The 26,533-nt window shown below is 43.2% G+C and overlaps 1 protein-coding gene across 1 annotated transcript in view; it reads right to left on the bottom strand.

The window, feature by feature from the left end:
• The window catches only part of LOC126993486 (TLC domain-containing protein 3A-like), a 41,608-nt gene extending 16,663 nt beyond the window's left edge, over positions 1-24,945 (bottom strand). Inside the window, exons 1-4 of the mRNA XM_050852623.1 lie at positions 24,619-24,945; positions 18,833-18,973; positions 8,519-8,638; positions 3,485-3,606 (exon numbers count right to left, since the gene is read on the bottom strand). Of these exons, the coding sequence (XP_050708580.1) occupies positions 3,485-3,606; positions 8,519-8,638; positions 18,833-18,973; positions 24,619-24,789 (554 nt within the window). The 5' untranslated portion in view covers positions 24,790-24,945. The remainder of the gene's footprint in view (positions 1-3,484; positions 3,607-8,518; positions 8,639-18,832; positions 18,974-24,618) is intronic.
• Between the last annotated feature and the right edge of the window lie 1,588 nt (positions 24,946-26,533).

Here is a 26,533-nt window from a genome sequence, read left to right as displayed (position 1 = left end):
ATTCTAAGCACCTCAAATGTAGTAGTAGCAGTAGTAGAAATAGTAGTAGTAGCAGTAGTAGTGGTAGTAGAAGTAGCAATGACTAATTGTGGTTGGGAAGTTACAGCAGAAGTAGTGGGCTGTTTTCCTCCCTCAGTCTCATCTGGCCCTTGTTTTCCCTCCTGCCATCAATATTACTTTGCTTTCTTTTCCACCCTATTTGTCACTCTTTTTATACTGTCATTTGCCCTTAACAGCATGGTGAAGGTGTCCAACCAGTTATGTATTGTGGTGTCTGACGAGAAACTGAGCACATTAATGCGCAGCGGCGTCTGACAGCAAACTGAGCCTTATCATGTAGGCTGTACATTTTCCACAGATAGTGATTGTGAGGCTACAGAACTCAGAATCATATAAAAAGGCAAGCATACTAACTCTATGAATGTGAACAGAAATAAAGCTTAACCTTTGCGGGACGGGCCGGGTTGTAATTTCCTGTCTCGCCATACAGGCAAACACGCTTTATTTTTACTCTTATTTTCATCGACATTCACTTTATCAATACTCTTTAACTAGAGAAACGAGGTGAATGAAATATGCGTTCTGACTATCATTAACTCTTTCTCTTTCAAATGGAATCTTCCCAAATTGTCTATATTCTGTAGTTATTGAGATACAGTGTGTTGAATGGGAGTAATTACTGCAGATATTTGGTGACCGAGTCACTGTGTCCGTTTTCTTTCTCGACTCTGGCTTGCTATGGCTTAGACTAACACGCTGTGGAGGTGTGATAACATTATCACCCCGCACTCCCCTTCCCCTCCCAACTCGTGTTTGTCTTGCTCTCCTCCCTCTTATTCCTCTTCTGCCTGCCCTTCCTCGTGTATGGCCTCTTGCATCACTTCTGGGAGAAGATTCAGCAGAGGAAGAGGATAATGCAAACTCAATCCTCCTCCTGGACCTTGGAGGAGATACAGGTGGAGAAGAACGTAGCAAAGATGTAAGGGGAGCAGAAGGCTGCCTTTTCCAAAGTCTACATATACCAAGGTAAGTCATACACAGCTTTGTTGGAGGACGTTGCTTGGAGCCAAACTAGAGAATGTAGATACTGGGATTTAGAGAGAATGAGGAAAGGCTGACTAATTTAAATCAATCACTTCAACATGCACCTCCCTCACACCCCACACTGCCATTTGTAGGCATTGGAATTACAGTCACGCATAGCACAATAAAAAGGCATATTTTTTTCGTCAATGGCTTGCCTGAATGCACGGTGAAAGAAGGCAAGACCACATCCAAAGTGCACACACCACCACAGCTTTAGTCACCCGTGAACTGGCGGGTATTTGGATTCAAATGACGTCACCACGCTGCTCCACCCCAAACCGCCCACTGCGTGTGCTAGAAGCAATTTTGAAGGCAGAGTGACTTGACTTGGCATGTATAGACTTTGGCCTTGTCATTTCCTGCCCACTGGTGGACGGGGCAGTAACAGGTGTGGAAAGTGTCACAGCAGTGCACGTGGTCAGAGCTGGTGGACCTGAGGTGGTTGCCCCATCATCATCGCTACTTGTACTATGCCACTCAGAATCACTGTCACTCCACTCAGAATCACTTTCCAGAGTTACAACAGAAATATCAAGTTCATGTTCTATTGCACTGTCGGAAGGTCTAGCACTCAATTGAGCGATCAGTATGTGATGGATTAGCTATCGGAGTGGACGTAGCCACTGACCGCACGGACTGACGAACGCAGACATTCCCACTAAGGAAGCCTCAGACGCATTGACTCGATGATACAAGTACTCAGGACAAGTGTTGACATATTTGGGGAGGAAAAAATTTGGGATAATGGCCAACATGAGTGAAATATAAGCAGAGCGGCAATTGCCGCTCCCCGTCCCACAGGGGTTAATCTCCCACATTTTGTTAGCCGAGGCCAGCCCTATATAGACGCCACAAATACAGTGGAATCTACTAATATTTAGTGTATCATGGATCTTAACAATTAGAGCGTACCGCTGAGCTCAACATCAAATTCGAAGGATATTCCAGAACGTCACCTCATCATTGAGCCCATCACACTCATGACGTTTCAGAATATCACCCGTCCTCTGAGGGTTAATGGAACTGACAGAGATAGATCACATAATTAAAAGGAATTCACATTCTAAAAATTGTAATGGGTAGGATACATGTTTAGGAGGGAGGACAACAGAGGAACAAAATGAGTGACAGACTAGGAAGTAACTGAGAAAAAGACCCAAGGAAAGGAAATTAAGGTTATGAAATGTTTACACTGGAACTGCAAACTAGAGGAGCAGGACAGCAACTAGTGGAGAGACTTGGAAGAGGCCAATACCCTGCAGTGGAGCGATAAAGGCGATGATGATTATTAACCTTTCCCGGCGGAGGATCTATATATAAGCATTTTGAAATTGAGACTTTGTGTCGGTGTGTCTATATATAGACGTTTGCTCTCATTTGCCCACATTAGATTGTAGCATGGTCTATATATAGAAGATTCCTAACTACTAACAAAATTAACAAAATAAATCGTTATTAGGCATCTCAAACCCCTGACACTTACCGACATTGCCTCTCAAGGACAGTCACCGCTTGTGCTTTGTCGGTGGTGGATGTGCAGCGCACCTCAGCTAACACTGGGAATTTTTGCATTTTGTCTATTTTCTTTTGTTATTATAGTCTATCATGTCAAGGAGAAAGATGCCTCTTAAGCTGGAAGAAATGACTTCTTTGGCAGCTGAGGATATAGTTGCTGATTTTTTTAATGATTTTGATGATCCTGGTTCATCTACTGTCAGTGATTACACTCTAAACCTTCATGTAATTTTATAAATATACATATAACCAATCTAACTTAAATAACATCTATATATAGATTCAAATGTTTGTTCAGTTTTGCAGCAGAGTCAATATATAGACGTTAATCTAGAATGCCCACTTGTGGGGAATCTATATATACATGTATGGATGAAAATCGACAGCGTCTATACACAGACGATTTTTTTTTTGGTAGTACATACATCTGCCCTGCCGCCAGGAAGGGGTTAAGAAAATCACATGGGAAGTTTGTTTAACCCACCCATTAAGTTAAGATATCCAGTGCAGCCCCTGAAAGTCTCCTTACTAGTATGACAGGGAGAAGGTCAACAATTTTCCCACAAATAAAATATGTTATGAGAGAGAAAGTAGTTGGAAAGTTTTGTTTAGTCGGCACAACATCTGTGGTCATATGCCGGAGAGAGACAGGAGGGGGAAGGAATTATAGGAGAAGGGAACAGATCCCAAGAGACAGGACACAACCCCCAATTAATACCTGGTACCCATTCACTGCTGGGTGGACAGGGGCGCAGAGTATCGGAAAAGAAGCCCAAATTTTTCCACTCCGCCCGGGAATCGAACCCGGGCTCTTTCGATTGTGAGCCAAGTGTGCTAACCACTGCACCACAAAGCCCCCTGTTATGAAAGGGAGCCGTCGTACCTTGAAGTCTTGAGGCCGAGTCTGCTCAACACAACTCTCATGTTAGTGAAGGGTCCACTAAGCTCCACACAGTAAAAGCAGCCCACAAAGAAGTCTCCCAGCCCGCTCCTGTACACCAGCACCTGAAAAAGAAGTGTTCTATATTTCATCTTATTCAACTAAACCAATTAACCTAAAAACAGTTCCTATTTTATTGATATTCATAAGTAAAGTCATGGTTGGATGATTACGGTTATGTCACAGTGGTCACATGATCTCCGTGTATACTCCACCATGAATGTATACAGAATCTTATTGAAGTCAATCCTTAACATCTGCTGATTTAAATAGAGCTGTCATGCCTCCACTCCTCCTCCTCCTCCCTTCCCTTTTAATTGTCCCTATTCTTTCCCATTTCCCTCCCTACCTCCTGTTCCCTCTCTCCCTCCCCTACCCTCCCTTCCTTTGCCTTCCTGAACTCCACTTCTCTTCTTCCTTTTCCTTTTTCCATTCTTCCCTCTCTTCATCTTCCTACTTTGTTTCCTTTCTATTGATATTTCCTCTTCTCCTCCTCCTCCTCCTCCTCCTCCTCCTTCTTCTTGAGCATTTTTGTAGATAGCCAAAGTGCATCAGGCTCACTGCACACCCTCCCACCACCCTGCTCATGATCATGCTGTTAATGCTGCTTGCTTTTCTCTTTTTTAAGCGGGCTTTTTTTCCTACACTGTCTTTTTGTTGCCCTGAAAAAAAAGAAAAAAAAAAAGTTAACCCTGTAGCATCGACAGGCCAAATTTGTAGCTTTACCGTGTACCAGCGAAGGGCCAAATTTGTAGCTTTACCGTGTACCAGCGACGGGCCAAATTTGTAGCTTAACCGTGTACCAGCGACGGGCCAAATTTGTAGCTTTACCGTGTACCAGCGACGGGCCAAATTTGTAGCTTTACCGTGTACCAGCGACAGGCCAAATTTGTAGCTTTACCATGTACCAGCGACGGGCCAAATTTGTAGCTTTACCGTGTACCAGCGACGGGCCAAATTTGTAGCTTAACCGTGTACCAGCGACGGGCCAAATTTGTAGCTTTACCGTGTACCAGCGATGGGCCAAATTTGTAGCTTTACTCAAACCAACAGACGACCAAATTTGTAGCTTTACCGTGTACCAGCGATGGGCCAAATTTGTAGCTTTACCATGTACCAGCGACAGGCCAAATTTTTGCCATGATATAAACCCCCCAAAATAAATGATGCATAAACTGATCACAAATGCGTTAATATATATTATGAAATGGTTTGAGTGAGTGATGTTTTTTTCTCATTTTCTCGCTTAGAGGGGCCTTTAAGAAACATGATCCTCGCAGCAACCACGTTAACTATTTGTAAGAAATGTATAAGAAATATACAAAATGCATTCCAAAGGATGTATTTCATAAAACACATATAAATGATCTTATGCACCCAGTACATGTGTATGAAGCTGTTCTAATTACAGGTAGGGAGGGGCAGGTCTATCTGGATGAGGAAAGTAGCGTCCTCAACCTCTATGGGCTGACTTTCTTTTTCTTTCCTGTTTATGCTTCTTTCTTTGGGTAACCAAGGGACCTATCCTCAGTCCAGCCTGTTACCTGGGCTGGTTTAAGGGATGAGTTTGCACCTCCAACCCCAACAAAAAACATATGCTAGCCAAAACCAAGACAGGAAGTAGAGGTTGGGGTCATGGCACGAGCCTTGACCCTGATCCAGTTTTGCTGAGGGGCCTGACCACAAGGCAGGTTCCCCTGATGTATTCACATTCGGGGAGCCTGCTGTCAGTGATGGGCGCAGGGCAAAGCCTGCGGGACCCCCACCTTCACCTTCTTGTGCAATGCCTCAAGAGCCATCGTCAGAAAAACAAGGTCAGTGAATCTGGTATTGCCAACAGATGCTCCACAATAACTCTGGTCCACACCTCTGCCTAGTACCCAGTCTGTACAAGTGCTGAAGAATGATGGGGTAAGGACAGCCCGGTCTCACTCCCACATTCATGAGAAAGAAGCTGGACAAGCCCCCCCCACACTTCACAGTACTCTCATTCCCACAGTACAGGCCAGTCAATAGACTAACAGCCTTGCAGGAATCTCATTATGTCTGGAGATCCTAGAGAGCCTCAAGATGCACTGAATCAAACGCCTTCTTGAGGTCGACATAGGCTGCAAGCATCCCCCATTAAAATTACTGCTATAGTAGGTCCACTTAAGCTAGATTCCTGGCGCCTAGGCAGATTGGTGAGCTTGCAACTGATTGGCTGCACCGCTCTCTCGCAGACACTCATGTTGGACCACATCTTGTATGCTCGAGTGAGACATGTTTTTTTGTTATATGCCATAGCTCACCTCATATATGAGATAGCCAGTTTTGGTTGACACCGTGAGACTCAGCAGTGACTGTAGAATCAAGATGTATTGTAAAAATTACAAAACAAAAAAGAAAATGGTATTACGATGAGTTGAACCGTGAAAATGTTAAAACATGTTCATAACATGTTTTACTTATGCTGGCTGTTTTCATCAGTTGTTCATTTACTGCAGAAATATATTACCACGTTACGTAGGAAAACCTCTCGTGAACACGAAAAGCGTGATCAGAATACAGATATTGAAAACACAGAGTTATTTATAGCAACATGTCACTCGCTGCAACCATCACAGCGCAAGCGACACTCGGCGTGTGGAGGCAGTGAAGTTAGACACTAAACAACTGCTGATTAGAAAGTTTTGTTGTATGTATTGATGATGAGGAAACTGACGATGAATGTATGTAACACGCCATTATCTTCTGAGTAAAATCAGAAGGAATAGAGAAATATATATACAGGAGCAGGCTACAGTTATTGCTACATAACATGTTAATCAAAATACTATGTACATCTTTATCCTTACTCGTTTTTATTTTGTATTTGACATTACTCACATATTTTGCTACGATGATGAAGCTTATGATGAAAGTAAATTTGTTTTTCCTTCTTTGTAAATAAATAAGGACACTAAGTACTCTACCTCTTGAACACCTTTTCTGTGTGAAGGTATCGCTGCAAATACCCAGAACGGAGCAATGATTTCCTCAAAGTAAGTGTTCTAGAGCATGAAAATACATATCACTGACAATACCATTTACATGTGATATTCTGATATTCTGTGAAAAGGAAATGTGTCACCACCACACCAACAGAGTGGGAGATCAGCAGTTGTTTAGAGTCTAACTTCACTCTGCCTCCACACGCAGCGTGTCATGCGCGCCGTGATGGTTGCGGGGAGTGACATGTTGCTATAAATAACTCTGTGTTTTCAATATGTGGAGCTTTATCTGTATTCTGATCACACTATCTTGTTCACGAGAGATTTTCCTACGTAATGTGGTAACATATTTCTGCAGTAAATGAGCAACTGTTGAAAACAGCCAGCATAAGTAAACATGTTATAAACATTTTTTAACATCTTCACAGTTCAGCTCATCGTAATACCATTTTCTTTTTTGTTTTGTAGAGATTTTACAATGCATCTTGAGTCTACAGCCACTGCTGAGTCTCATGGTGTCAACCAAAACTGGCTATCTCGTATATGAGGTGAGCTTTGGCATATAACAAAAAAAACATGTCTCACTCGAGCATGCAAGCTGTGGTCCAACATGAGTGTCTGCAAGAGAGTGGTGCAGCCAATCAGCTGCACCGGCAGGCGGTGGCTGAATTGACAGAGTAACAGCACTGCGTTCAGGAGGACGCGAGTTCAATCCCCGCCCGGTGCCACCAAGCTGGGATTTTTCAGCCGCCACCGAGTGGCTTAAAACTACCCACATGCTGTCCAGAAGACCACCTATGCACCCGGACTCTAGATTCTAGGATTGAAGATGAGCTCCAGGAGGGCAGCATGAGCCAATGCAAGATGGCGCCACTATAAACACTCGCCTGCGCCAGAACGGGCTGGGCCGACCATCAGGACCCACCGGGAAGAAGCCTTGGGCCGACCATCAGGACCCACCGGGAAGAAGCCTTGGGCCGACCATCAGGACCCACCGGGAAGAAGCCTTGGGCCGACCATCAGGACCCACCGGGAAGAAGCCTTGGGCCGACCATCAGGACCCACTGAAGAAGCCTTGGGCCGACCATCAGGACCCACCGGAAGAAGCCTGTCAGCGCATGGGGTTATAACTAAAAAAAAAAAAAAAAAAAAAAAAAAAAAAAAAACTTGCCTAGGTGCCAGGAATCTAGCTTAAGTGAACATGGTTTAGTGCTCCACCAGCATGCTACGTGGTAGGATACGGTCAGTTGTTAATTTACCAGGCATGAACCCAGACTGCTCAGGTCTCTGCAGCTTCAGCAACTGGTTATGAATCTGCATGAACAACAGATGGGCAAGCAACTTGCCTGGCACACTAGTGTTAGGTGCTGCAGTACTGGCAGTCCCTATTTGCTTTTACCTATTCTTCTCAGGAGGAATGGTGCCACATTGCCATATGGCAGTGAATGCTGCATGCACTCATTGAATATGGCTGCACTTTCAGCATTCAGCAGCTCTGCATTGAATCCTTGTCACAGCTTCTCTGACCAGCATCTGCTACCTGCACCCCAGCAGATGCAAGCTGTCCACTCAGAGGGTCTGCCACGTACAACTGCTCAGAGTACTCGGCCCCACAAGCCCTCTATCCATCTATGTCTGACACAAGGGAACCATCTGCCATTCAGATACAGAGCTTACCATCCTTGTAAATAATGAACAGCCATGGTGACCTACCACACCACTGTTTCACATCCACACCAACTTCAACATATAAATTCTCACTCAGCTCCCTACTCATGCTCACAAAAGCACTCACATGTGTGTAGAAAGACCTGATCCCTTAGAATAAATGCCTCCCACACCATACATCCTTTGAAAATCCAACATAGCCTTTTCCAGGCCCATGAATGCAACAAACAGCTTACTGCCCTTTTCTAGGTAGTTCATAACTTATTTGCAGTGCAAAAATCTGGTCTTTACACTGGTTTAAAACTTTCAGTATGAAAATAAAGATCTACATACTCACAGGTACAAGGACAAAAGCCACAACAACATGGTGAAGAACTAAGAGTGTCCTCCGCCTCAGGTAGCTGCATACTCGGTCAGTGAACCTCTTGGGAACTTCTGCCAAGCTTGCCAGGTGGACCTGCGGAGAAATTGTTGTGGTCATGGACACAGCCGGGCACGGTAACAGAAAACCCAAGTCTCAATAACTGATAACTGATAATGGAAACCCTTATCGGTGAGAACCGATATTCGTTAACTGGAGACACAAATATAGGCAATAACTGATACCCGATATAAATCCACAATTCCGATACTAGCTAGTGATAAGTCCGATAGGCGAAAACGATACTATATTGATATTTCAAATAAAAAAACATAGATGAATTCAAATTTTCATTATCTGTATTTTAGAAAACTTACAAAACCTGAAAACCACACGTTGACACGTACCTATGGACGGTAATACTAGAAACGCCTGAACCAGTGTTGTGTTATTCGGTGTCCCCATCGTCCAAAGCTGGCGCTTTTGTTTACAAACACTGGTCTCTCGTGAACTGCGCAGGCTCAGACCAGCAAGCATAGACCTGTACAGTCTCACAAAGCTTTTTAACCCCTTCAATACGATGACGCCTACGTAGGCGTCATGAAGCCCCAGTAGCATATACGATGACGCCTACATAGGCGTCATATTTATATTCTGTTTCTTCTTCTATTGAGTTGTCCCGTACTTTGTGTTGGTTACTAAGTAAAGACACTGTATGCTGTCCTTGAAATTCTATTGCTCCTCCCACCATCCTTGTTCCCACCAATCACAAAAAATGAGCTACAGTATGCACTGCCTTCTTCCCGCCTTGTGTCTTAAATTAGGAAGTCTCATGGGCTCTCTCTCTCTCTCTCTCTCTCTCTCTCCTCAACAACGCCGTACGTAACGCCCGAACAACAAAAAACGACTCTCAGCCACGTCCTTCCATCCCGCCCGTGTAAATAGACACCTCACACCGCAACAGACTCGTAACATTGAACCCTCCAGTACCTCTATTACCAAGCTTCAAGATAACCTAAGAGTCCTTAGTTTCAATGCGCGTAGCCTAAGAAACAAATTTGATGAACTGCGATGTCTTGCTCTGACAGAAAACTTTGACGTAATTGCTATAACCGAAACATTTATCGACACCAATAATATTGATTTAAGTTCCGAATACAACATAGATGGCTACAGATTCTTCAACAATGATCGTGTAAACCGTAGAGGGGGTGGTGTCGCCTTTTTGTCAAAAGCTACTTACAACCCACTGACAAAACACCAAGAAACAGTAACGTTGAACATTTGTGCGTGCGAGTAAACATTGCAAAAGTCAATTTAAATATATCTGTCACTTACAGGCCTCCGGGGCAATCACTTGATGGCGATCTTGAAATGTACAGCGTCTTAAGGCAGTCACTTAATAACAGCGACTCACTGATACTAGGAGACTTTAACCTCCCCCATATCGACTGGGCGACACTGTCGGGTACAGAAGGTGAGTCCCATAGAATGATAGAATTTCTAGAGGAAAATCATCTAAGCCAAATGGTTTCTGAACCAACTCGACAAAATAACATACTTGACCTTGTTATAGCGACCCAAGATAACCTAGTCAGTAATGTCACGGTAGGAGAACACCTCGGTTCCTGCGATCATAAACTAGTGCGCGTTGACATTAGAGTTCAAACATCGGTGACTGAAAATAAAGTTAAGGTGCCCAATTTCAAAAGAGCCAACTTCGTAGAAATCCGACGAAAACTAATAGATATGCAACTATCAGATGACGGCAATGCAGAGGACGCCTGGCTAAACTTTAAAAATCACTTACTCACTCAGCAGGACACATTTGTCCCCTTGTGCAAGAGGCGAATTAACACTAATAAAAGTCCACCTTGGTTTAATAGCGAAATTAAACACTCAGTCAAGGGGAGAAAATTGTCTTACAGGTTAAAGAAAGACCAAAGCACGCCCGAAAACATTAGACTTTACAATGATGCAAGGCGACAAGTAAAAAGATTAGTGCATCAGGCAAAGCGTAGATATGAAGAAAATATTGCAGCCAACTGTAAAAATAATCCGAAATCCTTCTTCAGTTACATAAACAACAGAAAGGCGATCAGAAGTGGAATTGGACCTTTAACAAACAGCGACGGTGCACTAGTGACTGACAGCCAACACGTTGCAAACCTATTAAATAATTACTTTTCCTCGGTGTTTAATAATAACAGTCCTCCCACCACCACCACCAACACCAGTACTAATGTAAATCCCGAGCATGCATTGTCTAACTTTGAAATAAAACCCGATGAAGTCCTTAAAGCCCTCAAATCACTTAAAACAAATAAAAGTCCTGGACCTGATAAAGTATATCCAACTCTGCTGAAAGAAACAAAGAGCGAAATACTCTCCTCCCTCACAACCGTTTTCAATATGTCCTTGCGACAAGGCATCGTCCCTTCGGATTGGAAAAAGGCTCACGTAACACCGATTTTTAAGAAAGGAGACAAAAAAATACCAGGTAATTGCAGGCCCATTACTCTAACTTTAGTTGTAGGTAAGCTACTTGAGAGCATAATTAAAGACAAAATTGTGAGTTACCTTGAAAGCCACTCATTAATTGGGGACTCACAACATGGCTTCGAAACAAAAGACCCTGCCTATCAAACCTATTAACCTTTTATAACGACCTCTTCTCAGTTTATGACGTAACCAAATCACTGGACGTAGTCTTTCTTGATTTCCAGAAAGCGTTTGAAAAAGTTCCACATCATAAATTACTTTATAAATTAAAGCAACTAGGTACTGACGGTCAGGTACACAAATGGATCGCGAATTGGTTGAGTAACAGGCAACAAAGAGTGGTGATTGACGGATTTAACTCAGTGTCACTAGTGGCGCCCCTCAGGGCTCGGTTCTTGTCCCAGTGCTCTTCATTATTTACATCAACGATGTGGAGGTTAGAATCAATAATCTCATTAGTAAATTTGCATACGACAAAGATTGGTAACTCAGTTCTCACTGACGAAGACAGACAAAGCCTCCAAAAGGATTTGCATAAAAATTCAGCTTGGTCTGATAGATGGGAGATGAACTTTAATGTAGACAAGTGCCAGGTCCTTCAAGTTGGAACAAGAAATAAGAAGGTCGATTACGAAATGTCCGGCGTTAAACTCAAAAGCGTTCAAGACGTCAAAGACTTGGGTGTCAATGTCGAGTCAAACCTCAAATTTTCACAGCAATGCATCGATGCAGCAAATACAGCCAACAGAATGTTGGGCTTCATTAAAATAAACTTTTTATTAAAAATAAAGAAGTAATACTTCCGCTCTACAATAGCTTAGTCAGACCCCACTTGGAATATGCGGTACAGTTTTGGTCTCCCCACCATGCAAAGGATATTGCTAAATTAGAAGGTGTTCAGCGTCGGGCAATGAAAATGATCCCTTCCTTGCGCAACAAATCCTACGAAGAAAGGCTTTCTACCCTTAACATGTTCTCTCTTGAAACGTCGCCTCCGAGGAAAACTGATCGAATGTTTTAAAATACTTAATGGTTTCACGAATGTAGACAGATCAACATTGTTTATGATCGATGACACTTTGCGCACGAGGAACAATGGCGTAAAACTCAGATGTAGACAAGTAAATTCAGACTGCACCAAATTTTTCTTCACCAACGTTGTAGTGCGAGAATGGAATAAGCTTCCCCCATCAGTGGTCCAGTGTAACACGATTGACTCCTTCAAAAATAAGCTCGACCGTCACTTCCTTCAACTTAATATCAACTAGAGTAGAAATGCAACGTTTTGGAGTCTTCTGATTAATGTAAAATCACTTAGGTTTAAGGACAGACCACCAAGTCTGGACCATGGGGTCTGTGTGGTCTGATTTTCTATGTAAATCTATGTAAATCTCTCTCTTTCTCTCTCTCTCTCTCTCTCTCTCTCTCTCAGACACCGAGGCGCCGACCAACGTTGCCAGATTGTCGTACTCGGCCTCCTGTCTGCCAATTTCCGACCCAAAAATCTGCCCCCAATGATTGCCTTCATATACAGTTATCATTAGAATGGTTAATTATTGGTGTGTTTTGGCAGCAGTTATGGCTCAGAAACCAGTAAATACGAGGCTACGAGTATGATAATCTGGCAACGGTGGCGCCGACACCATCACGTCTCGCCCACCTCTCTCTCTCTCTCTCTCTCTCTCTCTCTCTCTCTCTCTCTCGCTGATAATTTCTTGACATTCTTCCTCCTCTACACAATCATCTGCTTTCTCTATTTCTTTCCCCCTTGCCCCTTTCTCCCCTTTCTTTATTTCGCTTTTTTTTTTTATTTCGCGTTGACGCAATTTATATTATGCATAGCAGGTATATGTTGACTCGTCGTGTATGCTGTTTTGCAAATACGGGATACATGTAATGAGGGCTTTCAGCAGCATAATATACGGAGGCGACAAGCAGATACATGCTGGCTCAGGTTTCCCGCGCGCTACCGTGCGCGGCCGAGTACGCCGTATATCAGCCATGCAGGCTTTTTGAACATCCGGCGCGAAGGGGTTAACCGTAATTAAGAGTTGCTGGAAGGCTGATTCAGACATACAGTACCACTACCACCATCCCCGCTGTTTCTAGAACGACACTCTGTACGAGTTGTATTTATATGTACAGAGTATCGTTCTAGAAACGGCAAGGATGGTGGCACTGTTTGTCTGATTCAGCCTCCCAGCAACTCTTAATGTGTTAAAAAGCTTTGTGAAACTGTACAGGGCTACGCTTACTGATCTGAACATGCGCAGTTCACGAGAGACCAGTGTTTGTAAACAAAAGTGCCAGCTTTTGATGATGGGACACCAAATAACACGTACAACACAGGGTGCCTTCAAAACCATGGCATGCTCACAAACGAATATGGAATATCAAATTTGAGGCAGTGAATAATCATTTTTTGGTTAAAGTTAAATGATTTTTCTCTTTGATATATTGATTTTTGAATCTAACATAAAAAAAATAACCTAGTGTTCTAATGTTGATGATCTAAGTATGAAATCTTTTCACCGAAGATATTTCATACCCCAAAGTTTTTTCAAACAACACTGGGCTCCCGGGCCACGCATGCGCAGTAGGGAGGAAACAACGTTTTTTTTTCTGAGAGGCGGAAAAAAGTAGCGATTATCGCTGGTTTGGTTACAACAGTAACAAAGATACCGATACATATTTAAATAAGTAGCGGATGGCCGATAACCCGATTTTGTTATCATCGATAAAGTATCGCGATAACTTATCACGATAACGCCCAGCAATGGTCATGGACATGTAATAATATGGCTCCTTAGTCTCAACTTACTGCATGTTGTGCACCTTATGGATTGGGTCTTGATGTTACAATACATACTAATTTCATAGTTGTGGCACATTCAGGGGAAGTATCTTCAAGGTGAGGTGCTTAGAGCATATTAATGATTAGCAGATTACCTCCTGTTCTCCTGCAGCACCAGACAACCAGTCACCATGAAAACACTCTCTGCCTATATGGCATTATTAATGGCTGACAACTAAGGATCATCCTTTTTTCTTGTAGTGATTTATTAGAACATATGAGGACCTGCGTACAGGAGGGGCTCACCCCACACACCAGCCTTTTTCTTGTTTTCAGGGAAAATACTGCAATTTCCAATCATCCAACTTTTGTAAATAAGGTAGAATGTTCCGTGGTAAAACAGGTTTTCCTTGCATATCACTTTGTGCCAAGCGAGCAGAGGCGGTTCAAATAGCATAAACATCACGTGTCGACTGGCCAATCAGCACGCCGCGTTTACTCTTAGGCTGCTTCTTAGCCAATCACGCACACCCAGCCAAACCCCAGCACGTGTCATGCCTGCCTAACAGTTGTGTAAACACCATTGCAATGCTGTGTTGTTTGTGCATTAATAATGGATTTACCAATCAATGCCAGCTAAATGTCTTAGAGATTTTTTTTACCCCCCCTACCACTGGCCCCGCCACCACACACCTGCCGGATAAACTCCACTGCCGCCGCCTCATCACCTGACCCACCCTAAAAGCTGACCCCTAATACCATTCTTTATTTTTCCCTAGATACAGTAACAATGCCTTTGAAGAAGTGTTCATTATGTTCAAGTAATTTCTCCTCCCATTTCTTTATAGTCATTCTTCCGTCTGCAGGATGTCCCTATGGAAACAAAATTCCAGGAGCAAGGCTTGAAGCTGGCAGCTGGCCAGGAGAAAATTACTGAATTAACCCGGCCAGTTGAGGGTTTGCAGGAATTTGTCCAGACGATCATTGGCGTATCTTCCACTACTGCTGCACCTTCATCCACTTGCCCTGCACTCCACGCCTCGACAGCAGCTGAAAGTGCATCGTCACAGGTCTGGCAGAGGTGGTCCTGATAGTACAGGCTTCATTACAGTGAAAGGAGGTGCCAGACCTGCCCAGCATGATATTTACCAAACACATTGGTTCAAAAGATTCACTATATCAGAAGAAGAGGAGGAGCAGCAAAGCACTTTCTTGGTTGGGAATTCCATGCTTTGCCACCATGAGGTTGAATTCTGTGGAAGAGTGTCCCGACAAAGGTACATCCATTGTTACCCTGGAGCTGGTGTTGATGACATTACAGCTGCATTCAAAGAGGTCTCTGCCAAGGCTTATAATGACCCTCTTTTTGTTCTTCATGCAGGTACTAATGACGTCTGCAAGACCTGGTCAGAGGAACTGCAGGATAATTACCGTAGGCCAGGGCATGTAGTACGGTACGGTACGGTAATATTTTTTGTAATTCGAACCTTAGGAAAACACCAAACCGTACCTGGAAAATGACTCCGTACTGTACTATTACGATACATTACCGTACCATAATTTCATACATGTTTTTGTACCCCCCAAATACAAGGGCTATGCACACTCGGCAGACACGAAACAGAGCAGACGTGCAGAGAAACGGTCCTCACCCCACTCCCTGTGCTGGGATCAGCTGATCGCCGGCACCTGTTGTAGTGGTATTTACACCACTACAACAGGGGCATCAGAGTTGCTCCCGCAACTCTGATACCCCTCACTTGACGAGATAATACCTTGCCTTTAGGAAGGGCAGAGGGGGACTAGGAGCCTGATATGCTTAGAAATACAGTCGTCCCTCAAATAGAATGGTTTCCAACAGGACGGTTTGGGTTTGATACAGATTGTCATAGAAGATTTTTTTATGATTTTAAAATTTCCCACTCGTCGTTCGAGAAAGGTATTCACCTTGCAGAACAATTCAGATTTAGGAGAAGTTACGTTTTGGTATGAGTTAAGTTGCAGTAAGGAGAGGATACCACACGAATGAGAGCAGTGTTCGCTGCATCTATCATAGTGTAAAAGAAATTCTTGCCGCAGCAACTGCCAGTGCTGCAAGAGTAAAGATAAAGGCTGTCCTTTTCTGTTTGTTCATAAATTAACCTATTATAAACACAAGTAGGCATTTTCTTACCTTAAACAAGAAATTGGTGGCCAGGAGCGGGCACTTCTATGGAATCCAGATCCCGCCTGGCTCAGTTTCTATCCACAGGCGAAAGTTGTCAGTTATGCATTTTCTGCTGTAGTGTTACCACACTTGGCAAACGATCCATCCTGGCAGTGCTCCCTTCCACGTTGTCAGTGAGCGAGCCATGTCACACACTCACACTCTCTCTTACTCTCTCTACCACAATTTCTATTGCTCTCTAAATCATACTTGAAATTAGATACGGAGCGGTAGTTGCGGAGATTGACTCCGCGCCTCCAAAATACAATATTAAACCTCAATTTTATGTAGTTTTGGGACGCATATTTAAACTACTCCAACTGAACTTAAAATAACCTGACCTCTAACGTGGGAGGCTTCGCCCCCCTCGACCCCCCCAGCACGATAACACTGCGCTGTGACTGCAGCAGAAAATGCATAACTGGCAACTTGGGCCCGTGGGTGACATGAGCCAGGCAAGACCCGGATTCCGTAGGAGTGCGCAGGAGTGTTTCTAGGGGGGGCACTAATTTTATATGGATTTTTGAATAGTACGGGGGTCCTGGGTCCCTAACCCCCGTACTGTCTGAGGGATGACTGTACATCTGATGGTATTATCAGATTGTAAATAATCATAAAAAAACACAGTATACCTGAAAACACTTCCTACTGTGTTATAACAAGTGCAAGATCGATCAATAAAGTTGATCGGCCCGTATCTCAAAATATAAGTTATTCCCCTTCTAAAATCTATTTTGGAGCCAGTTTTAGCTTGATTTCAATTAAACAAAAACAAATAAGCAGAGGAATATTTTTTTCATCCGATGTCCGTTACTGCTTTTTTGATATATGAGAGCTGTCATTTTGTATTAATACTTTCTTGGTCAAAAAAATCAAAAAAATGCTAAAATAAAAAAAATCTAATGATGGAGAAACAACTCACATCAAAACGTGTCTTAATCATAAAAAAATGAGGGTTGTGGGGCCAATAATAACGCCAGAATAACACTCGTAAGTTTCGTAAGGGGCTTTTGGGGGCTGGCGGGGTTGGGGGCTAGAATGGGGCAGAACGTCTAAAATTGATGTACGTGTTTAATAAAGAAATTTTCTATTCTCTTTTTCTATTACTCTCTCGGTCCCACACGTCCTCTGCGTGTATCGAAACACACGAGAAATTAATCACAACAAGGAGAGGGTATTCCCCGGCTGCCTGGGATTGAACCCGCGACCAGTGTGACGGGAGAGCCAATCCTTACCGGGTCGGCCAAAGAGGTACCCCATTCGCTGAATGGGTTATGGGCTCATCAGGCCATCACCGCACTACACACGTTGTCAATATTTCATAACATAAAAATCAGAGTGATTCATGCATATTTACCAGAGATATGGCAACACCGTTCCTACCCGGACGCTTGCCTTAAGTGCCTAAAAAAAAAATAGTAATAGTAATAAAAAAAAACTGAATAAACTTCGGCCAAATCCAAGCCAAGAGGTTAAAATTTGGTGTTGCTACAATGGGTTTAAGTGCCTCAAATTTCACTTACAAACCCTCAGCCCTTAGCGTATTAATGTTATAGATTGTAATAACAATAATAGTAATAATGATAATAATAATAATAACAATAATAATAATAATAATAATAATAATAATAATAATAATAATAATAATAATAATAATAAAAATAAATAATGGACCAAGATATTAATGAGAAGAGGCTAACAGCTGATAGTGGCCCAACATCCATCAAGGCAAAATGGCTCTAAATGACAAAGATACAGTCAAGTCGTGTATGACGCGGATTCCTAAGGCGCGGTTTCCTATGACGCGGTATGGTTTCAGAACCATGTGTTCAAATCACGCGGTTAAAACCATCTTTGACTCAGTTTGTGGTCTCCCCTAGCCAAACGACCGCAGAGTTGCCAGGTTGGATTTTTTTTTCTGAGGTGGAAAATCTCATGGCGGTTGGGTTGGTTTCTGGGAGGATTTCTATCTCGTCTCTCTCTCTCTCTCTCTCTCTTCACAGTGATTTTGTTTGTTTTGATCGTTACCAATGGCGGCAATCGATGGAGGCTATAGTTTTTCACATGAAACTGGCCTATGAGGTAGTGGTGGCTGCAGAGGAAGCAAGAGGTTCAAGTTGAAAGTGTGGGGCTAGGCTAACCCCGCAGTCGCCACTACACCTTGGCCAGTTTTACGTGGAAATACTATAGCAGCGATCGCCGCCATTGGTAATGATCTAAACAAACAAAATCACTGTGAAAGCGGCCCTAGTCAGCCCCCCGGCTCACTTACCACGCGCGTGCTGCACATGCAATGGCTTGCAAGTCTGCTGGGAAACCCACGGGCAAGATTCAGCCACTGACATACGAGCAGAAACTGGACGTCATCAGGAGGATTGAGAGAGTGATAGGCGGAAAACAATGAATTTTCCCCGTATGTGAGCGCAGGTGGGATAAAATGGCGGCTAGCCAGTACCAAATTATATTTTCCCCATAGCAACGTACTGAGTGAAAAAGTGGGTGTTGGCAGTGGCCGGGTGGATAAGGTGGTGAGCGTGGGGTCAGACTGAACAACATCATAAGGCAGATAATGCCTACCGGTGCACTCGGGCGAGAACGAAAAAAAAAAAAGTGTGGGTGTGGCAAAATGGCAAGGGCCAGAACCAAATTGTATTTCCTCCATAGGTTTAGTTATTCCTATGACGCGGCCGTTACTCAGAAGCAATTCACCGCGCCATACACGACTCGACTGTATATTCAAGGACTGATTACTAAGGTAGTTAGTTCTCCAACATCCCTAAAAACTCACCTGATACATTGCTATTGCATCATAAATGAAGTAGCTTCCTGCAACCCAGGCATACCAGGAAGCAAGAGGATGGACTGCCTTCATCACATCATGCCTGCAGGAGACCACCACCACAACTCCACAAGCAGAGGATGCCACGGCCTGGAAAAGCACACTGATACATAATGGTCTTGGTGATGCAAAGCCAAACAAATTGTGTCCCTTGTTTTATTAACCCCTTGGTGCACCATGACATGAATGACATGAAAATAATATTCCTCGAAAATTAACCCATGACACCACAACAAAATATTATACAGTAAACCCTCAATATAACGGACTAATTGAGAGGAACTTAGTCCGATAATGCTGAAATCCATTATAAGCGGCAGAAATTTTAAAATACGTAAAATATTAACGATGAGCCTAATAAACTTGGGTATATAGTTTTATTATTGTATATCTTATGTGCACGTTGTCTATATAGCCGCACAGCACACTTGGCAACGGACTGTAAGGCACTGAGGTTGCCAGGTTGGCAGTGGGGTCCTGCGGGGGGGCCATATTGTTACGGATATGGATAAAATTTTACAAGTGCACCAATCTCGCACTGGCAGACGAAACTTTTTTGGGGTAGTTTTTGGTGTTATGAAATAATCTGGTAACTGCTTCTGTCATAAATCATTAAGTGATTGACTTTTCAATGCCTGTTGTACACCGCCGCCACAGCCGCAAAATAGATCGCAGAGAGGTTCAACTTGCTTACTGTTTTTACATTTCACTCACCGCTCACAAAGATCAGAAGTAGACAAACTATAGTCGGATGCAACTAAAAAGATACTTTAGGTGGAGTGGGTGCAGGAATTCCCTACCCGGCAGCGTTGTCGCTTCAGCCACAACAAGGGTAGGCGGTGGCCGAAGTGGTAGCGTGCTGGGCCCACATTCACCACGTGATGGACGACGCGGGTTCGAATCCCCCACGCTACCACCTCGGATTTTTCAGTCACCGCCGAGTGGCTTAAAACTACCCACATGCTGTCCTGAAGACCACCCATCAACTCAGACTCTAGAGGAACCCGTCCAAGCGAATCAAGAACGAGTTCCGGGGGGCAGCATGAGCCAATACAAAATGGCGCCACTATAAACACTCGCCTGCGCCATAACGGGCTGGGCCGACCATCAGGTCCCACCGCGAAGAAGACTTGGGCCGACCATCAGGCCCCACCGGGAAGAAGCCTACCGGAGCAATAGGCCACAACGTAAAAAAAATAAAAAAATAAAAAAAAAATAAAAAAAAGGCATACAATATCTCATATGTCGGTGGTTTAGTATTTGAAATAGTCTTTAAATTTTTGTATATGGTAAAACAAGTCTATATTATGTTGTGAACGTATCAAATTTTAGGATAGTAACAATGATTTATGACCTTGACCATAGACATGACAATGTCGCTGGGTAGGGCACTGTTGTCATGTGTTGAGAATTCATTTCCATACATAAATCATTGTTACTATCCTAAAATTTGATACGTTCACAACATAATATAGTCTTGTTTTACCATATACAAAAATTTAAAGACTTTCGAATACTAAACTACCGACAGATGAGATATTCTATGCCTTGTTGTGGCTGAAGCGACAACGCTGCCGGGTAGGGAATTCCTGCACTCACTCCACCTGAAGTATCTTGATATTTGCATCCGACTATAGAACAAAACCAGGCAAATGAGTGTTTTTCCTGCTGTGTATTCCCCATGTGTGGTGGACAGCAGAGTGATTTTTTTCTGTGAGGAGGTATTTCTTGCAACACCAGCCTGCAGAGTGGACCACCGTGCTGCGATCCTGTCCTGTCATGCAGTGCTTGTTTCCACCACCCCGCACTGTGTGCAAATTAATTTAACTAACCAAACCTAACTTAACCTAATCTAACCTATCTAATGGGGGGGGTACTTCACTCCCTTCGACCCCCTTAAGCTGTGTCAGTACCGACACTCACAAACACTTGGCTATTTTCCATTACATTCATGTCCTGAAATGATGCATAAGACTTTCTTGTGGTGCAAATACATTCTTCATTTTAATGCAACCACAAGGAGGAAAATATTTCATCAGGTGGCCTGCAAAATACTACTGTAACCAATAGCTGGGACAACAAATAAAGGGAGGAGGGTGAGGTGGCTAACCAAAGACATGCCAGTCCTTGTCGACAGACCGACTTGGTCAACTCGGATGACGTCAGCCGATTGAGTCGGACTGTTGGCACCCTGCTACGGGCCGTCATTGGCAAAGGCCCGTGCTCCCCCCTATAGGGAGGGCGCAATCTTTGAGCAACAAAACCAGGTGGCTAGTAGACGCTGTTATAGTTACCAGGCGTGGTTTGTTCAAAAACTATTCTCGGTCGGTCCCCGTGGGTTTCTGACCCTCTGACCTTGTCCGTTATATCCGAAATCCGTTATAAGTGGGTCCGTTATATCGAGGGTTCATTGTATTATAATATTTGCGTCTTGCGTCCAAGATAGGGATTCGGTCAGAAATTTCTCCGTGTTGGGAGAACCTAACATTGGACAAACAAAAGAACCTTTTTCAAAAATTAGATTTGTCAGAAAATTTCTGAAAAATACTTTCAACTCTCAATTTTTTGGGACAAAATCCAGGCTCCAGCGATTGTCAGACATATACCTGGTCAAGTCCAGGAATCGAAATACAATCCAGGTAGAATAGCTGAGGTTGGGCTAAGTCTGGCAGTTACTGGACATATGCCTGACCAACTCCGCCTTTGAAACACATGCTAGGTGGTCGCATGTTACTATTGTTGTGGTGGTGATGGTCATGTAGCCTCTATAACCAGTTCACTAAGTTACTATGCTTCGTAATCTTGTCCAGATTTGTTGAAATTCTTTAACCCATATACTGCGCCAGACATCTTAAGATGCTATAAGTTAGACTGCACCAAACATCTTAAGATGACACATGTTCCAAGGTGGCTATTTATATTTCCTGCGATGCCAAAGTATATTCCAATGAACCTCGTGTGGCAACATGATCCCTCTTTCCAGAGATAGGCAAGTACAGTATTTAGTGCGGTAGTACTGCATCACAAAAAAAGTACCGCACTATCGCAAACTTTCTGAAAATACCACACTACCGTGGACCACACTAAAAAATCCTGTGGTACTTTTTGTGGTACTTAAAAAACTATCAAAGACATTTGCAGGGCGGCTTGCTCACAGAATTTTTTTTTTTTTTTTTTTACAGTGAATCGGACTCAATCAGTCAATCGGTATCAGTCATCAGAATCAGTGATTCAATCATTGACTTTTCAGTTATTATTCAAAATTAAATACAAATTAATTAATACTAAGCCAGTGGTTCCCAATCTTTTTTACAGGCGACCCCAATCATGCACTTCTAGACATGACCGCGACCCCACTAGTTTTGTTGTATGTACTATATGTGTTATTATTATGTAATAACACCACGTTTGATATTTTGAGGTCTTGGTGACCCCACTTGGGGTCATGACACCAGGGTTGGGAAAGGGGGCAATAAGCGGAGCATCTGAGTTAAAGCCCGGGAAGTAAACATTGTTCTCAGGGACTCCTTGTATTATTATTATAAAAATTCATAAAAAATCACCATTTTGGTTTAAAATGAAATGGTTCATACCGTAGTTTAGGTGAGCGATATAGATTTAAAAAATCCACATACATTATGGATATTCCAATTATCATAAGCAATTTGCAAAGGGGGGTATAAAAATTTTGCTATAAAATTGATTTATTTTTCAATACAACAGAAAAAAAATTCTTATTATTATACAGCTAGGCCATACAATTAAAATGAATACAAACAATAACTTGGTAAGTCAAGAGGGAAGTGCAGTACACATAGCTAAACTTTGAATGCAATTTACTCAAAACTAGGTTTTGATGATGTCGCCCCTTTACCTCCGGACGCCACATATTAGAAAATGACAAGGGAGACCCTAAACAAGTAGATGCATAAAGAAAACTGCGTATTTGTCTACACACCTTCCAGAGACCAGGGTTTGAAGTCTAGGCTTAAAAAATATCCTTGATAACCAGAGGCTTCTTCCACTCACCAACTCCTTCCATTGGTCATCCCGAGTCGGCACCTCAGAAATGCCTTAATTAACAAGAGACCTGGGTGTTTGTTGAGCTTGTTCCCACACCCAATCATGCAACAGAAGTGTGGCATCACAGTTTTCACACACACACACACACAAAAAAAAAAGCAAGCAGGAGCCAGCGACAACTCGTCCTCCCCCCTCAGCTTTGGCTTGGTAGGAACACAGCATAGTTCAAATTACCCGCATTTGATGATGGTCTTACACTCCCATGATGCACCGCGGCGTGACGTCGATTGAAATCACTCTATTGGGTGCCACAATGAACTTCATTTGGGCACCGAGTTAAGAAAAGTAAAAGTAAAATGCTTCTAAAAATCAAGTAGCTGCTTAGCTGATAATTGTAAACAGACAGACAAGAATGTATGTCACAAGCAGCAGCTTACTGAACCCGTCGTGGACATTTCATTGAAGACACAGACAGACATAAGGAGAGTGAATTACTAACACACAAATAGCAAATAAAATTACAGGAACTCTGAACAAGAGTACCATGCTTTGTGAATTAGTGAACCCGTTATAGAGGCTACATGGCCATCACCGCCACAACAACAACAAGATGTGGCCACCTAACATGTGTTGCAGAATAGGACGTGGCCAGGCATACATCCAGCCACTGCCAGACTTAGCCAAACCCCAGATTCTTTACCTGGGTTTTCTACTTTGGTTCCTGGACTTGACCGGGTATATGTCTGACAATTGCTGGACCCTGGATTTTGTCAAGGAAATTCAATATCTGGGAAATTGAGGGTCAGGAGTATCTTTCAGAAATTCCCTGACAAAATTCATTCTTCCCATAGATTATTTTCTTTTCCAACACGACATAATCTCTGACCCAATTTCTGTGTTGGATACAAAGCCATTGTACATCTCACCTCATCAATCTAACCGGGCCATAACTTCCTTAACCCCTTGACTGCAGATTTCCTACAAGAAGACCTTACCAAGCTACAGGAATGGATCAAAAAGTGGCTGCTACAATTCAGTGAAGAAAAATGTAAAGTCCTGCACCTTGGGAGGGGATATCCAGCATATCAATACCACATGGGAAACACTCCACTATCCACCACTGAGGCAGAGAAAGACATAAGACATGGGAGTATATGATACCAGGCTACCAGTGAAAGCCAAATCCATACCAATCACAGCGGACGGGTCAAAAGGCAATGAGACAAAAAGCCAGACAGTATCTCAAAACCCATAAACTTTTGTAAAAACATGTTGATAAAAGTAAATTTGAAAAAACAACACAAACAAGCTCACTATGCTGAAACTCCTTTATGCTGAAAGATTCGATTGGTTTCTCAACCCGTCCGCTGCAATTGGCAAGGATTTGGCTTTCAGTAGTAGCCTGGTAAATAGTCCCAGGTCTTTCTCTGCCTCTGTGGTGGATAGTGGAGTGTTTCCCATGTGGTACTGGTATGCTGGATATCTCCTCCCAAGGTGCAGGACTTTACATTTTTCTTCATTGAATTGCAGCAGCCACTTTTTGTTCCATTCCTGTAGCTTGATGATGTCTTCTTGTAGGAAATCCACAGTCAAGGGGTTAAGTAATGCATCAGTGACTCGCGTCCAAAACAGGAATTTGGTCAGAGATTACACTGTGCTAGAAAAAGAAAAGAGTCTACAGGATAAATTAATTTTGTCATATAATGAGGCACCTGCAAGCTGGAAACGATGGCTTCACTCATGTTCATTATGTGGTGTGCCGAGACACTCCACTTCTTGGCCTTGAAGAGCTGGGTCATCAGGTGATTTGAGAGGCGGAAAAGTCCCATCCAGAGCAGCCCTGAGGCTGAACACAGGGCACAGCCAGCCACCACTCTGTTCATGGCAGTTCACAAGCCCACTTAAGGCTTCGTCTATCTGTGAAAGGATTTATATAAGCAAATAACACAAGGAAGTACATGAAAAGCCTAAGTTATAAAAAATTGAAATACCTGAGTCCACAATATGCATCATCATCATCATTTCATCAATGCCTGCTCCTAGGAGCTCCCACCAGGGGATGGCCATGGCAGAAAAGTTTCCAACTTTCTGTATCCAAACACTCCCCCCTTGCCTGCTCAAAGTTTCTCAAAGATCTTTCCCCCCTCTCCCTAATGTATTCCTGCACCCTATCTCTCCATTTCACTGGAGGTCATCCTCTAGCATTCCCTCCCTCTATCTCACTCACATACACCCTTCTGGTCATCTTACTCTCCTCCATTCACTCCATGTGGCCAAACCACTTTAAAGTCTGTCGCTTCACTTCTTCCACCACTCCACACTTCTTCCCTTCACCCACGTAACACATTCCAAAATGCTTGTACACACTTTCATTACTCATTCCATCCATTCTACTCACACCACAGGCACTCCTCAAATAACTAATTTCCACTGCCTGCACTCTAGACCTCTGACTTTCATTCCAGGCCCACGTTTCACTTGCATATGTGAAGGTTGGTACTATTATTGTATTTCTCACATCCCTCTTTACCTCCATGCTCACACTTCTGCCATTCATGATTCGTCCCAAAGACCCTACCACCCTTCTTCCTTGCAATGCCCTTTCTCTTATCTCTCCCTCCATACCACCATGCTTACACATAACTGATCCAAGGTACTTAAACTCATTGACCTCCTCCATTTCTTCACCATTCAAAATTATTTTGCATACTTTTTCACATTCAATTCCCACTCTATATGGCCATACAAAATCTACAACCTCACTTCTACTTTGCTCACAAACCATCACTTTACTTTTGTTGACATTTACTTTCAGCTTTCTGCTATTACAGACACTATCAAAAACACTGACCAAATTTTGTAAGTCACTTTCACTTTCTGCAATGAGCACCGTGTCATCAGCAAACAGTATTGAATTCAGTACCCACTTCCTTCCCTCAATGAACATTTTACTTCAACTTCCCCAACTTTGCCCTTCATTTCTCTAACACCATCCATATAAATATTGAACAACCACGGTGACACGACACACCTGCCTAAACTCTTTCATTGCTAAGCGCTGCCCAGGCGTATTTGCAGGTGGTGCTAAGCGCTCGCTGCGAGCTCCACCCACACTCAAATCTCCCGCGTATGAAAGTGTTCCAACACTAATTCTCACAACACAGGATTGCCAATTGAGTGTGTTCTTCACAAAATTTTGTGGAAAATCATATCAGCCCAGCGCGGCAAATCTACAGACGAGTAACTGGTGGATGTTCTTGTTCACTATAGCGGCATTTTTGCATAGCTTCACCTATCACCTGACTGATTCTTTGACCAAATAGTTGTAAATATTGCAGTTGGCAATACTCCCTTGCCAGAATCTGAAGGAGAGATGTCCGCAGTTCCCTCAATATGGCTGATCATCCCATACGCACCGACGTAAGTGTTAACATTCAACTCTCCCTGAACGTGCATGTAAGTTCGCAAGAGAGGCATACATAACCAACTCCTATAGATCTGGACCTCCTCTTTCCAATGGTGTTCAGTTTTTAGCTGTGATGAATAGTTTTTGAGATACAGAGGTTAAAAGAGACCCCCCATTGGGCTGCCCGACTGCGCCTGAGGGGATAGTCGTGTCCCGTCCCG

Source organism: Eriocheir sinensis, unplaced genomic scaffold (assembly GCF_024679095.1).
Source record: "Eriocheir sinensis breed Jianghai 21 unplaced genomic scaffold, ASM2467909v1 Scaffold62, whole genome shotgun sequence".
NCBI classification, from domain to species: Eukaryota; Metazoa; Arthropoda; class Malacostraca; order Decapoda; family Varunidae; genus Eriocheir; species Eriocheir sinensis.
The sequence above is the reverse complement of the archived record's forward strand: the minus strand, read 5'-3'. Positions and strand labels throughout refer to the sequence as shown.